Source organism: Oncorhynchus mykiss, chromosome 2, assembly GCF_057628025.1.
Source record: "Oncorhynchus mykiss isolate SJ-2025 chromosome 2, ASM5762802v1, whole genome shotgun sequence".
In the NCBI taxonomy this organism is placed as follows: domain Eukaryota; kingdom Metazoa; phylum Chordata; class Actinopteri; order Salmoniformes; family Salmonidae; genus Oncorhynchus; species Oncorhynchus mykiss.
The window spans coordinates 85,458,867-85,471,213 of record NC_143023.1 but is presented as its reverse complement, the minus strand read 5'-3'; the positions used below and the strand labels follow the sequence as shown (position 1 = coordinate 85,471,213).

At 41.5% G+C, this 12,347-nt stretch overlaps 2 protein-coding genes across 3 annotated transcripts in view; both read right to left on the bottom strand.

Moving 5' to 3' along the window:
• Positions 1 to 5,540, bottom strand: part of LOC110498123 (FYVE, RhoGEF and PH domain-containing protein 4) — a 110,876-nt gene extending 105,336 nt beyond the window's left edge. Inside the window, exon 1 of the mRNA XM_090210682.1 lies at positions 5,101 to 5,540. Within this exon, the coding sequence (XP_090066808.1) occupies positions 5,101 to 5,212 (112 nt within the window). The 5' untranslated portion in view covers positions 5,213 to 5,540. The remainder of the gene's footprint in view (positions 1 to 5,100) is intronic.
• Positions 5,541 to 5,912: 372 nt separating this feature from the next.
• LOC110498104 (protein bicaudal D homolog 1-like) overlaps positions 5,913 to 12,347 on the bottom strand; it is an 81,014-nt gene continuing 74,579 nt past the window's right edge. Inside the window, exons 8-9 of one of the 2 annotated variants that reach the window (XM_036957511.2) lie at positions 10,635 to 10,707; positions 5,913 to 8,362 (exon numbers count right to left, since the gene is read on the bottom strand). In XM_036957511.2, coding sequence (XP_036813406.2) covers positions 10,654 to 10,707 — 54 coding nt within the window. In that variant the 3' untranslated portion in view covers positions 5,913 to 8,362; positions 10,635 to 10,653. The remainder of the gene's footprint in view (positions 8,363 to 10,634; positions 10,708 to 12,347) is intronic. The other variant, XM_036957505.2, reaches the window with a different exon arrangement.

Below are 12,347 nucleotides of genomic sequence, written 5' to 3'. Positions count from 1 at the left end.
GTCTTACTCACACCAGCTACAGAGCGTGATCACACAGTCGTCTGGAACAGCTGATGCTCTCATGCATGCTTCAGTGTTGCTTCCCTCGAAGCGAGCATAGAAGTAATTTAGCTCGTCTGATAGGCCTGTGTCACTGAGCAGCTCGCGGCTGTGCTTCCCTTTGTAGTCTGTAATAGTTTGCAAGCCCTGCCTATTTGATGGTTTGTCGGAGGGCATAGCGGGATCTCTTATAAGCTTCGGGGTTAGAGTCCCGCTCCTTGAAATCGGCAGCTCTCCCCTTTAGCTCAGTGCGGGTGTTGCCTGTAATCCATGGCTTCTGGTTGGGGTATGTACATACAGTCACTGTGGGGACAACGTCATCGATGCACTTATTGATGTAGCCAGTGACTGATGTGGTGTACTCCACAATGCCATCGGAAGAATCCCGGAACATATTCCAGTCTGTGCTAGAAAAGCAGTCCTGTAGCTTAGCATCTGCATCATCTGACCACTTCTTTATTGACCGATTCACTGGTGCTTCCTGCTTTAGTTTTTGCTTGTTTAGTATAGATGAATGTATAGCGCTGACCCAGCAACAAGTCATTGTAGAAATTAACTAATGACCTCAAATCAAGTACTGTATCTTATGGTGACATGTTGCATGATAGTAATGCAAGGACAACAGAGGGACAATTACTTGGTTGAGAAAAAGTTGTTACAGTTGTTAAAGTTGTCAATGTCCATGCATCTATACAATCCAATGATAATGATTTAATAATGTTCCAGAACTTTCTTCTACAAGAAGGACTTTAAAAAATAAGAAATCAAACGCAGCAACAAAAAAAAACTCCTTCCATTCTGCTGAAGTGAGTCATGTTTATCTTGTGGAGCTAATGAGCACCCAGCAACAGAATTGAAAGGGAAACAGTTGGTCTTCGTTACAGATAAAGATGCTATTACTATAATTATAAACAATGTGCATTGTGAAAAGTAATGTAAAATTTCTTATAACAGCACAAATACGCCCAATTGTTCTTATTTTTGGAAGAATCTTTTAGGCAGTGATTGTGTAATAAATTAGTCATATAAGTGTAATAAGGCATTTGTACTGTGCTGGATTAATAATAATATTTGTAATTTTTTTAATAAATTCTCATGAAGAAAAAAAATCTCCAGAATATAGACATAGTCCTTATTTTAGAGAACACTATAAGGACTATAATGACACCAAGATGTTGTCTGTACGGTTCACAGATCATAGGGTCTGACAGGTGGCATGTATAGTTTTAAAAAGGTCCACTTTCATCATGACTTTCACACAATTTTTTTTATATAAATGTAGAAATTATATCAAACATCCTTCCTCTCAATTAAGTGTCTATGTGAGAATTGCCAGAATAATCTGAGATACCCAAAATATTTGTTCAGCTTGCTCTGGCGTGGAATCGCCCTTGAGAGTAACAGCTTTTTCTCAACCAAGCAATTGTCCCTCTGTTGTCCTTGCATTACTATTATGCAACATGTCACCATAAGATACAGTACTTGATTTGAGGTCATTAGTTAATTTCTACAATGACTTGTTGCTGGGTCAGCGATATACATTAATCTATACTAAACAAGCAAAAACTAAAGCAGGAAGCACCAGGTCAATAAAGAAGTGGTCAGATGATGCAGATGCTAAGCTACAGGACTGCTTTTCTAGCACAGACTGGAATATGTTCCGGCATTCTTCCGATGGCATTATGGAGTACACCACATCAGTCACTGGCTACATCAATAAGTGCATCGATGACGTTGTACGTACAGTCACTGTGGGGACATACCCCAACCAGAAGCCATGGATTACAGGCAACATCCGCACTGAGCTAAAGGGTAGAGCTGCCGATTTCAAGGAGCGGGACTCTAACCCCGAAGCTTATAAGAGATCCCGCTATGCCCTCCGACAAACCATCAAACAGGCAAAGTGTTAATACAGGTCTAAGATTGAATCATACTACACCGGCTCCAATACTCGTCGGATGTGGCAGGGCTTGCAAACTATTACAGACTACAAAGGGAAGCACAGCCGCGAGCTGCTCAGTGACACAGGCCTATCAGACAAGCTAAATGACTTCTATGCTCGCTTCGAGGCAAGCAACACTGAAGCATGCATGAGAGCATCAGCTGTTCCAGACGACTGTGTGATCACGCTCTCTGTAGCTGGTATGAGTAAGACCTTTAAACAGTTCAACATTCACAAGGCCGCAGGGCCAGACGGATTACCAGGACGTGTACTCCGAGCATGTGCTGACCAACTGGCAAGTGTCTTCACTGACAATTTCAACCTGTCCCTGACTGAGTCTGTATTACCAACATGTTTCAAGCAGACCACCATATATTTTGTGAACATCTCCATGCCCAGGAACACTAAGGTAACCTGCCTAAATGACTACCGACCCGTAGCACTCACGTCTGTAGCCAGGAAGTGCTTTGAAAGGCTGGTCATGGCTCACATCAACACAATTATCCCAGAAACTACAGACCCAATACCATCCCCACAGATCCACAGATGATGCAATCTCTATTGCACACCACACTGCCCTTTCTCACCTGGACAAAAGGAACGTCTATGTAAGAATGCTATTCACTGACTACAGCTCAGCGTTCAACACCATAGTGCCCTCAAAGCTCATCACTAATCTAAGGACCCTGGGACTAAACACCTCCCTCTGCAACTGGGTCCTAGACTTTCTGACGGGCCACCCACAGGTGGTAAGGGTAGGTAACAACACATCTGATCCTCAACACAGGGGCCCCTCAGGGGTACGTGCTCAGTCCCCTCCTGTATTCCCTGTTCACTCATGACTGCATGGCAAGGCACGACTCCAACACCATCATTAAATTTGCAGAAGACACAACAGTGGTGGGCCTAATCACCGACAACGGTAAGACACCCTATAGGAAGGAGGTCAGAGACCTGGCCATGTGGTGCCAGGATAACAACCTCTCCCTCAAAATGATCAAGAAAAAGGAGATGATTGTGGACTACAGGAAAAGAAGGACCGAGCACGCCCCCATTCTCATTGACGGGGCTGTAGTGGAACAGGTTGAGAGCTTCAAGTTCCTTGGCGTCCACATCACCAACAAACCATCATGGTCCAAACACACCAAACAGTCGTGAAGAGGGCACAACATTGCCTGTTCCCCCTCAGGAGACTGAAAAGATTTGGCATGGGTCCTCAGATCCCCAAAAAGTTTGACAGCTGCACCATCGAGAGCATCCTGACTGGTTGCATCACTGCCTGGTATAGCAACTGCTTGACCTCCGACTACAAGGCACTACAGGGGGTAGAGCAGCAGGTGACTATAGAGCAGCAGGTGACTGCAGGTCAGAGGAGACGCTTGAGGATGACTCATGACTGATCACATGGTGTCTCTGAACTCTACAGTATTACCTCACCTCTTATAGAGTCTGCTGCTGGCTCACCCCACTTGATTTAATTAAGTGACATCTAATTTGTCTATTTCCATTAGTACGAACTCAGCCTTAAAGGGTCACTTCACCACTCTATCCTGGAGATGATTTTGCCCAAAGGCAAAGTTTTCTGCTCTGATTTCAATAAAATATTTGCAATGCTCCATGTTGTTTGCACAACCACATTTAATCTCCCCACGACAGGGAGAGACAAGACTGGGCCATGTAAGTGTTCCACCCCTCTCTCTCTGTAGCATGCCTAGGCACAGGCTGGACAGACTCTCAGTAACAACAGAAAGAAGGAACACTAGTCAAGGGGTTGAAATAGAAAACTATTTGAGGCATTAAAGAAATTACATAACAGGTTAAGGCATGTCTGCAACCTTCCCCCTCATACATATCTGACTGTTCAGCAGTCAGCAGTCTAGTGCAATGCAATCCCCTCTCTGTACAAACACATACTACAGGTGTGTTGGCCATTCCATACTTTCCCAATAGCTCAATAGCCTAGCCCAAGATTATGGCAACCATGTATGTTCACCCAATGACTAGGTTATGTTCACCCAATGACTGGAGGCTCCTGTCTCAGCCTCCAGTAATTATGCTGCAATAGTTTATGTGTCGGGGCACTAGGTTCAGACTGTTATATCTGGAGTATTTCTCCTGTCTTATCTGGTGTCCTGTGTGAATATAAGTATGCTCCCTCTAATTCTCTCTCTCTGTCTCTCTCTCTCTCTCTCTCTCTCTCTCTCTCACTCTCTCTGAGAACCTGAGCCCTAGGACCATGCCCCAGGACTACCTGGCCTGATGACTCCTTGCTGACCCCAGTCCACCTGGTCATGCTGCTGCTCCAGTTTCAACTGTTCTGCCTGCGGCTATGGAATCCTGACTTGTTCACCGGACGTGCTACCTGTCCCAGACATGCTGTTTTCTCTCTCTACCCCACCCGCTGTCTCTAACTCTGAATGACCGGCTATGAAAAGCCAACTGACATTTACTCCTGAGGTGCTGACCTGTTGCACCCTCTACAACCACTGTGATTATTATTATTTGACCCTCCTGGTCATCTATGAATGTTTGAACATCTTGGCCATGTACTGTTATATTCTCCACCCGGCACAGCCAGAAGAGGACTGGCCACCCCTCAGAGCCTGGTTCCTCTCTAGGTTTCTTCCTAGGTTCTGGCTTTTCTAGGGAGTTTTTCCTAGCCACTGTGCTTCTACACCTGCATTGCTTGCTGTTTGGGGTTTTAGGATGGGTTTCTGTACAACACTTTGTGACATCGACTGATGTACAAAGGGCTTTATAAATACATTTGATTGATTTATGATGTGCAAGGTATGTGAAACAGTACATACAACTACAGTAACACGATAAGATTGTTAAAGTAATAGTGTGGACGGACAGTGAAGCCAGGCAACATAATCTCTTTTAGTTTCTATGTGCACATGCACAAAAGTAAAAAATGATCACTGTGATGGAATAGCCAAAAGCAAACCCTAACATTTCACAGTATCAAGGCACTACTACACACGTTATTAGACATGTTACACCAAATATTACACTCACTGTACCCAATGTTGAGGATCTGAGTTGTATATGTTTTTTGGCCGTTTGAGCGATACACGCCACTACCAGCTACGCACCGCCATCGGTCAGTCACTCACCTGAATATTCATCATGCTCCATGTCGGATTCGACAAAAGTTCGGGGTTTCCTCCGGAAGGCGACCCGTCTGAAGTCGTCCATGTCCTTATCCTCTGCTGACCGTTCCAACATCGAAAAAGATTTACAGAGTGAGCAGCTCTATCGGGTAGTCGAGCCTACTCGAGCACTAAAATGCACAATTAGCATTCAACATATTAGGCTACAGTTAATTTCATTCCATGTCAAACAATATTCCAACTAATCATCGACCGCAAAATGAAACAAACGTGTTGAAGGTGTCACTGGCAAGTACACATATATTTTCCCAGATAGCCACTATAAACGCTGATGACAAAGTCCAAAGTCAATGCGCTGGTGCGTCCACTCTGCGCTCCCCTAAATCATCATGATCCGTTTATCTCTCTGTACAATCACCTTCAAGCAGACTATTTCAAACCCCGCCCTGTTTCACTGTTGCAGACTGTATCCGTTGCTCTGATTGGAGGAGGAACCCCCCCATCCCCGTTCGATATGGAACAAGATAGTGATCAATAGGCTATTATTGCGATATGAATATCGTGCTGGTTGTAGGAAAACAATAGATTACAGAGAGAACGTACCACTTCCTTGAATAGCTGAAAGGTGTTTTGCATACAATCTAATGTAAAATAATGACAGGTTGTGCTGTGCCTGTGGTATTGACTGTAATAAACATCCATAATGATAAAGTAACACTTCCAAATAAATGGAAACTGTTATGAAATGGATGACATACATAAGGTTATTAGGACCATCATACTTGAGAAAAAAGACTCAGCCAATACAGTCCATATTACTCCAAGACAGTTGTTTTTATTTGATATTGAAGCCGATGTTACACTGTTTTAAATGGAGTAAAAAATATTAACAAGAAACCCAATACAGTATATTGCTGTCTTTGAATTCCTTTTTTCTTTATTGATTAGTGTCTCTAACGCCAGGGCACTGTACTGTATCGCCACCTTCCAATGATGAAGGAACTTGTGCAACAACCAAAGGAGTAGACTAAATGTTCTCCAGACACCAGTCACTAGACTAGCTTTGAACCTCACTCCTCTTCTTCATCTTCTTCTGTTCCACCCAAGGTTTCATAATACAAACAATGTGGTTGCAAACATGCTTTCACCAGCACTAACTGTGTGGATTCTAAGGGTGATTGTCCTTTGTGGTTACAGTATACACATGTCTCACCAGAATAAACCCAAGTAAGTTCAATAAATCCACCCACATTTGTGAATGAATGAATAGAGAACTGTAAGAAAAATCTATCACAATGCATCTGGCTCCAATCTATAAGGAACTAGGTGTTCAGATTCCCCTTCAATAAAGCTGACTAGTTAAACATAAGACATAATCATTACTATCGACTCAAAGGAAAGAGAGAAAGAGATACAGTGGATGTGAATCAGGCAAATGAATCATGCAACTCAAACATTAGCTACATCATCAACACAAACACACGGTTTGTTCTTGGCTCTTCTTGCATTAATGTTTCAACTAGGTTAGCCAGATCATCAAAGCTTTATACAAATTGATCTGAAGGTGTAAGCGTGTGACTCACAAAATCCTTCCTATATCCTGGAAGACTTTGGTATTCATCCCTGTTCTCAGCCTGCTGGTTAGTGTCATGATATCACATCCGACAAAGCCATATACAGGGTAGTTCTATACATGGCTCTGATAACCGGAAGAGAGATGCCTGGATCGAGATGTCCACTGTTATTTCTTCAATGCAAAGTCCTTATTGTGCTTGTAAAGAACAATGTTTGAAGGAGAAGGTAGTTTACCTTTGGTTTGAAACTACAGTATTTCATTCATGCCCCAGCATGATATTTGATTACCGTAATTTCCTTTGGGTTAGACATTAAACAAGCAATCTCTGACACATAAACAATGCCATGTTTAAGAAGAGCGAATTCAAATGCCTTATTTAGACAGAAACATGATACTAGGGGTCCACAGCATGGGGGGATTGTGTTATCTGAAATGTGTTAAAACTAAGCTGAGGAGGGGAGTCTTGTCACACAGATCAGGGTCGAGTCAACTGGTGCAATTCTAAAGGCCACATCCAGGCTTACTAACCCAGACGTCACCTCCTCATCTCCTACCTTTAGTATCAGAGTGTCTATGTCAAATCAGATTTCACCTACATGACAACATAATCAATCACCTCAGCAGTAACTGTGGTAAAAAAAAAAAACGGATGTCAAAAATATAATCTTTGTCTTGCAAAAAAGTTGTATAAAAAAAGCATCTCAAGTGTAGTGATGTTAGATTGGTAGTTAAAATCAAGACAACCCACCTCATCAAAGATTACCATTGTAATGCAATATCACTTCCATTCAATTAGTCTCTCCACAATGATATCAAATTCATTGTGTACTTCAACACTACCATGTAAAGACAGAAGCTATTACACATTTAGAGATGATCCTTACAAACTGATGCTTTTACATGGCTAATATTCCGTCTGGTCTGTTAGGCAAGTTTGTAAGCATCTCACATCACCAAAAGGAAACCTTGTTATTGACAGAAAATGTGATGCTAAACTTGTAGGATATAGACCATCCAAAACCTTGTTATATTCAATTGGAAATATGTCAAATGTTTTTATTTTTTGACGATATCAATGAGAACATAACAGCCATAGTTTAGTAAGTCTAAACACCACAGCAATAATACTCATTTTGAATTTCATTTTAAAGAATGACCAACAACAATCAAATGATATCACAAAACACAAATATGAACAAAACACAAATCAATAAACAACCAAGTCAGTTAAATAGATAATAAATAATCATATATATACAATACATTGTTTAAGTCAATAATATTTGCTAGTCTGGCGTGTGCACTGCAGTCCGGTCCTCCAGTCTATCTTTTCTGGACAGGATCTGACGTCATTCCAGCCCAACCAGTGAGAAGCACCGCAACCCTCATCTTCTCTGTAACCCGACCAACCAGGAGAAAGTGTGGCCTGTGGAGGCGGGGCTTACTGAGGGAACACAGAAGTGGGATGCCAGGTTGAGTGAGATGGGAGACAGGAGTCTCTGGTGCTGTGTGTCTCCAGGAGGCCTGGGCCCATGGGTAGGGGCGCACTGGCTAGATGCCTAGGGACCTGGGGGGTGATGCTGCTGGACCAGGCTGTTGAGTGAGTCCAGGGGGCCTCTGCTGCTGCTGGAGAGGGGTGGTGTCTGGTCCTCCTGGAGGGCTGTCACAATGTTCGGACTCGGACATGGACTGCGAGGAGGACGGGAGGGAGAAGAGAGTAGAGCGAAAGAGGACAGGATAGCAGGGAATATAGTAAAAAGGACATGTATCCCAATGATGCTATAAAGTGCTCAGAAATCAACAAACAAACAAATAGGAGGGACCAAAACTGTTCCCAGAAACAACAGCGATGGAAATTGTTAAAATTTCAGGAAAGGTGAAGCACATTTAAAATATTTTGGGAGAACCGACTTGGTCAAACAACACTATGAATAAGAAAATAAATAGACAGGACATTAGATTTGTCAGCAGTTACGCATTTGCCTGTAGTGACGATTCAGAGGCAATGAGATACCTACTGTATGGGTGGGTTATAGAGGGCTGAGGTTGGGGACTGTAGTGAGATGAACTAGTTAGTTCTGTATGAAACGGATCTAGGACTGCATTAGTAGAAGAAGCAGAGTATTACTGGTGGCAAAAGTGTCATGCAAAACCAATGAATTTGCCAACAGCAATATAGCCATTATCCTGCTCAATAGTACAAAACAGTATAATGTGGCTAAGTTATAAAAACCAACGCCCCACCCTTTTACTCCATGTGCTGTGAGTAAAAATACACAAGTTTCACGTTTTAATGAGTTAGTTAATAATTTGTGTGTGTGTGTGAACTATTATACAGATACCCGTGATGAAATGTGTTTGATGAAACAACTATAGTTAATTAATTCATATCTGTGTCTTAAAGGTCCAATGCAGCCCTTATTATCTCAATATCAAATCATTTCTGGGGAACCTTACTGTGATTGTTTTCAATTCAAATGGTCAAGAACAACCAAGAAAATAAAAAAACTCTCTGGGAGTGGTCTGAGTGGGGAGGGGAAACTGAAAACTAGCTGTTATTGGCAGATGTTTGGAACTCTCTTTCTTATTGGCGTATTCACTTATTTGCCGCCTGGTGATGTCACCATGCAGGCCACAACTCCATCCCACCAAAACAGGGATTTTCAAACAGCTCTTACACTAAAAGGGAATTTCATGATTTTCACAATTTTACAGTATTATTCCAAACTCATAGTGTGGAAATATACAGTGAGCTACAAAAGTATTGGGACAGTGACACATTTTGTTTTGCCTCTGTAACCCAGCACATTGGATTTGAATTGATACAATGACTATGAGGTTAAAGTGCAGACTGTCAACCTTACTTTTTGTACATAGTCCCCCCATTTTAGGAGACCAAAAGTATTGGAACAAATTCACTAATATGTGTATTGAATTAGTCAAAAGTTTGGTATTCGGTCTCATATTTCTAGCACGCAATGACTACATCAAGCTTGTAACTTTACAAACTTGTTGGATGCATTTGCTATTTATTTTGGTTGTGTTTTAGATGATTTTGTTCCCAGTATAAATTAATGGTAAATAATGTATTGTGTCATTTTAGAGTAACTTTTATTTCTAAATAAGAATAGAATATGTTTCTAAATACTTCTACATTAATGTGGATAGTACCATGATTACAGATCATTCTGAATGACTCATGAATAATGATGAGTGAGAAAGTTACTGATGGACAAATACCTTTTTTGAGGGGGCATGATATTTGTTGATCTGTAACTTTCTCACTCATCATTATTCATGATTCATTCAGGTTTATCCATAATCATGGTAGCATGCACAACGTAGAAGTGTTTAGAAACATATTCAATTATTATTTACAATAAAAGTGATTCCAAAATGACACAATACATAATTTACCATTCATTTCTATTGGGCACAAAATATTCTGAAACACAACCAAAACAAACAGCAAATGCCTCCAACAAATGTGTTGAGTCACAAGCTTGATGTAGTCACTGTGTGCTTTCAATATGGAACCAAATACTTAACTTTACATTACTTTAATACACATAAGTGAATCTGTCCCAATACTTTTGGTTCCCTAAAATGGGGGGGGGGGGGGGGGGGGGGGGGCTATGTAGAAAAAGTGCTGTAATCCCTAAACAGTTCACCTGATATGGATGACAATACCCTCATATTAAAGCCGACAGTCTGCACATTGTTGGATTTCAAATCTAAACTTTTGGAGTATAGAGCCAAAATAAGAAAGAAATGCTTCACTGTCCCAATAAGTGTGGAGGGTACTGTATATAAAACACAGGAAAATAATGTTTTGACTGCACTGGGCCTTTAAGAACCAGCCATGTGGGGCATGCTGTGTATATCCGTCAGGCCAAAGGCACAAGTAGTGCGAGTAAGAGAAGTGAAAAGAGATGTAGAGCTCAGGCCTCTGGGACGTTACCTGCAGGCTATGGAGGCTCTTAGTTGTGGGGAGAGTGACGATACTGAGGCAGAGGCAGCAGGCTGCTGACAATCTATGAGAAACTGATACATTAGACAGATATACAGAGTGGTGACAGTCAGGGTTAGTGGGACAGACAGACAGGAGGAAAGACTTGTCAGGGACAGAGACACAGTGGCCTCGTCATGTAAGAACTCAACATGTCTGAGGAGAGGACGTCAGTTGGGAAACATTCTGCTCTCTTTTGGAGTATAACATGAGAGCATATGGCATTATAATGTTTATGCTTTTAGCAATCTTTCTTGGAATCGCTTTCATTTCATTGGAATATCGCATTTTGGAAGTTAACATCTTACTGTAATACAGTCCATTTGAGTTAATACAATTTACACATTCTTATGTTTTTTTTAAATGATTTATTTGTCTAGAAAGTAAATGAACAATGCTTTCTACAGTCAGACATACCACATAAGTGCATTTTGTGTACTTGTTATTGTGAGAATTGTTATTTATGTTTATATAAGAGTGAGAAAGATAAAGGAAGAAAGAAAGAAAGAGAAAGGGAGAGAGAGAGAGAGAAAGAGAAAGAGAGCTCTCTGTTCATTTTGCAAGGCCAATAATGGGCTTGTGCATCACTGAATGACTGCTCGTTATTTAAGACCAGCCTCATCTGACCCAACTGACAAGGCATTCCTCTATCCATCCCCCGAGAAGGATGGACAGCACTATTAACGTACAGGACACACACAAGGAAACACACAGACACACATAGAACATTTAAGCACAGTTTCAAATCCAGTCATGTATTTTCTGTGCTGCGCCAAAAGGAGACAAACAAACAAAAACAAACCACTATCACGGTGGCTGTCAGACTTAGTAATCAACTGCTGCTCATGTACGGCTATGGGCTAAAAACAAATCAGCATATTTAGATCAGATGAGTTATAATATCATACACAAATATAAGACATGAATTAATGAATGACCCTGCATTCTTGGGTTTCATTTGTATAGAGTCAAAGTCCAACCAATGTTATGTCCCAGGGATTGGAGCTGAATGGACATGGACATTCTTCACCTCTTTTTGTGTCAATAAAAACATTTGACCACTGTAGGAGCCAAAAGCCAATAACCACAGCTAGGTCAGTGTGAGAAGTAACTGGTAGACATTGCCATCTGCTGGCACTACATGGCATGGGCATAGGGTTGATTTGGGGTGCTTTTCAGGGCGTGTCCTTTTCAGGGTGATATGAGCGTAGTAGGGCTGGCTGTGTGGTTAAGGGTATCATAGAGAGGAGGCCACACTGGTTTCCATGCTGCTCTGAATGGTTTATCTGCATTTAAACCATTTATATACTTTCTCTTAGATCGGACTGAACAAAGTCACATGCATGCCACAACAAACATCTATCAACACTGACAGAAAAAGCATGACAGTTTATTCTCTCAGTTTCTGTCTCGCACACGCACTGTGTTTGCTATGTTTTCTATATTCATTATAGACTAAGGTCACAAGGAACAAGGAAGTCAAGCTATAGTGTACTTAGTATAATGTAGAGAAGGGACAATGGATTGTGGCTCTGAAATCAGGTAGAGCTTGGTCAGCCAGTGTATCTCTGTAGAGATGTGGAAGGGACTTCTGTTAAATGCTTTTTGCTCTAGAGTTGTGGAAAATGTAAGATTAATATTATACAATGGCTTGAAAATGTTAAT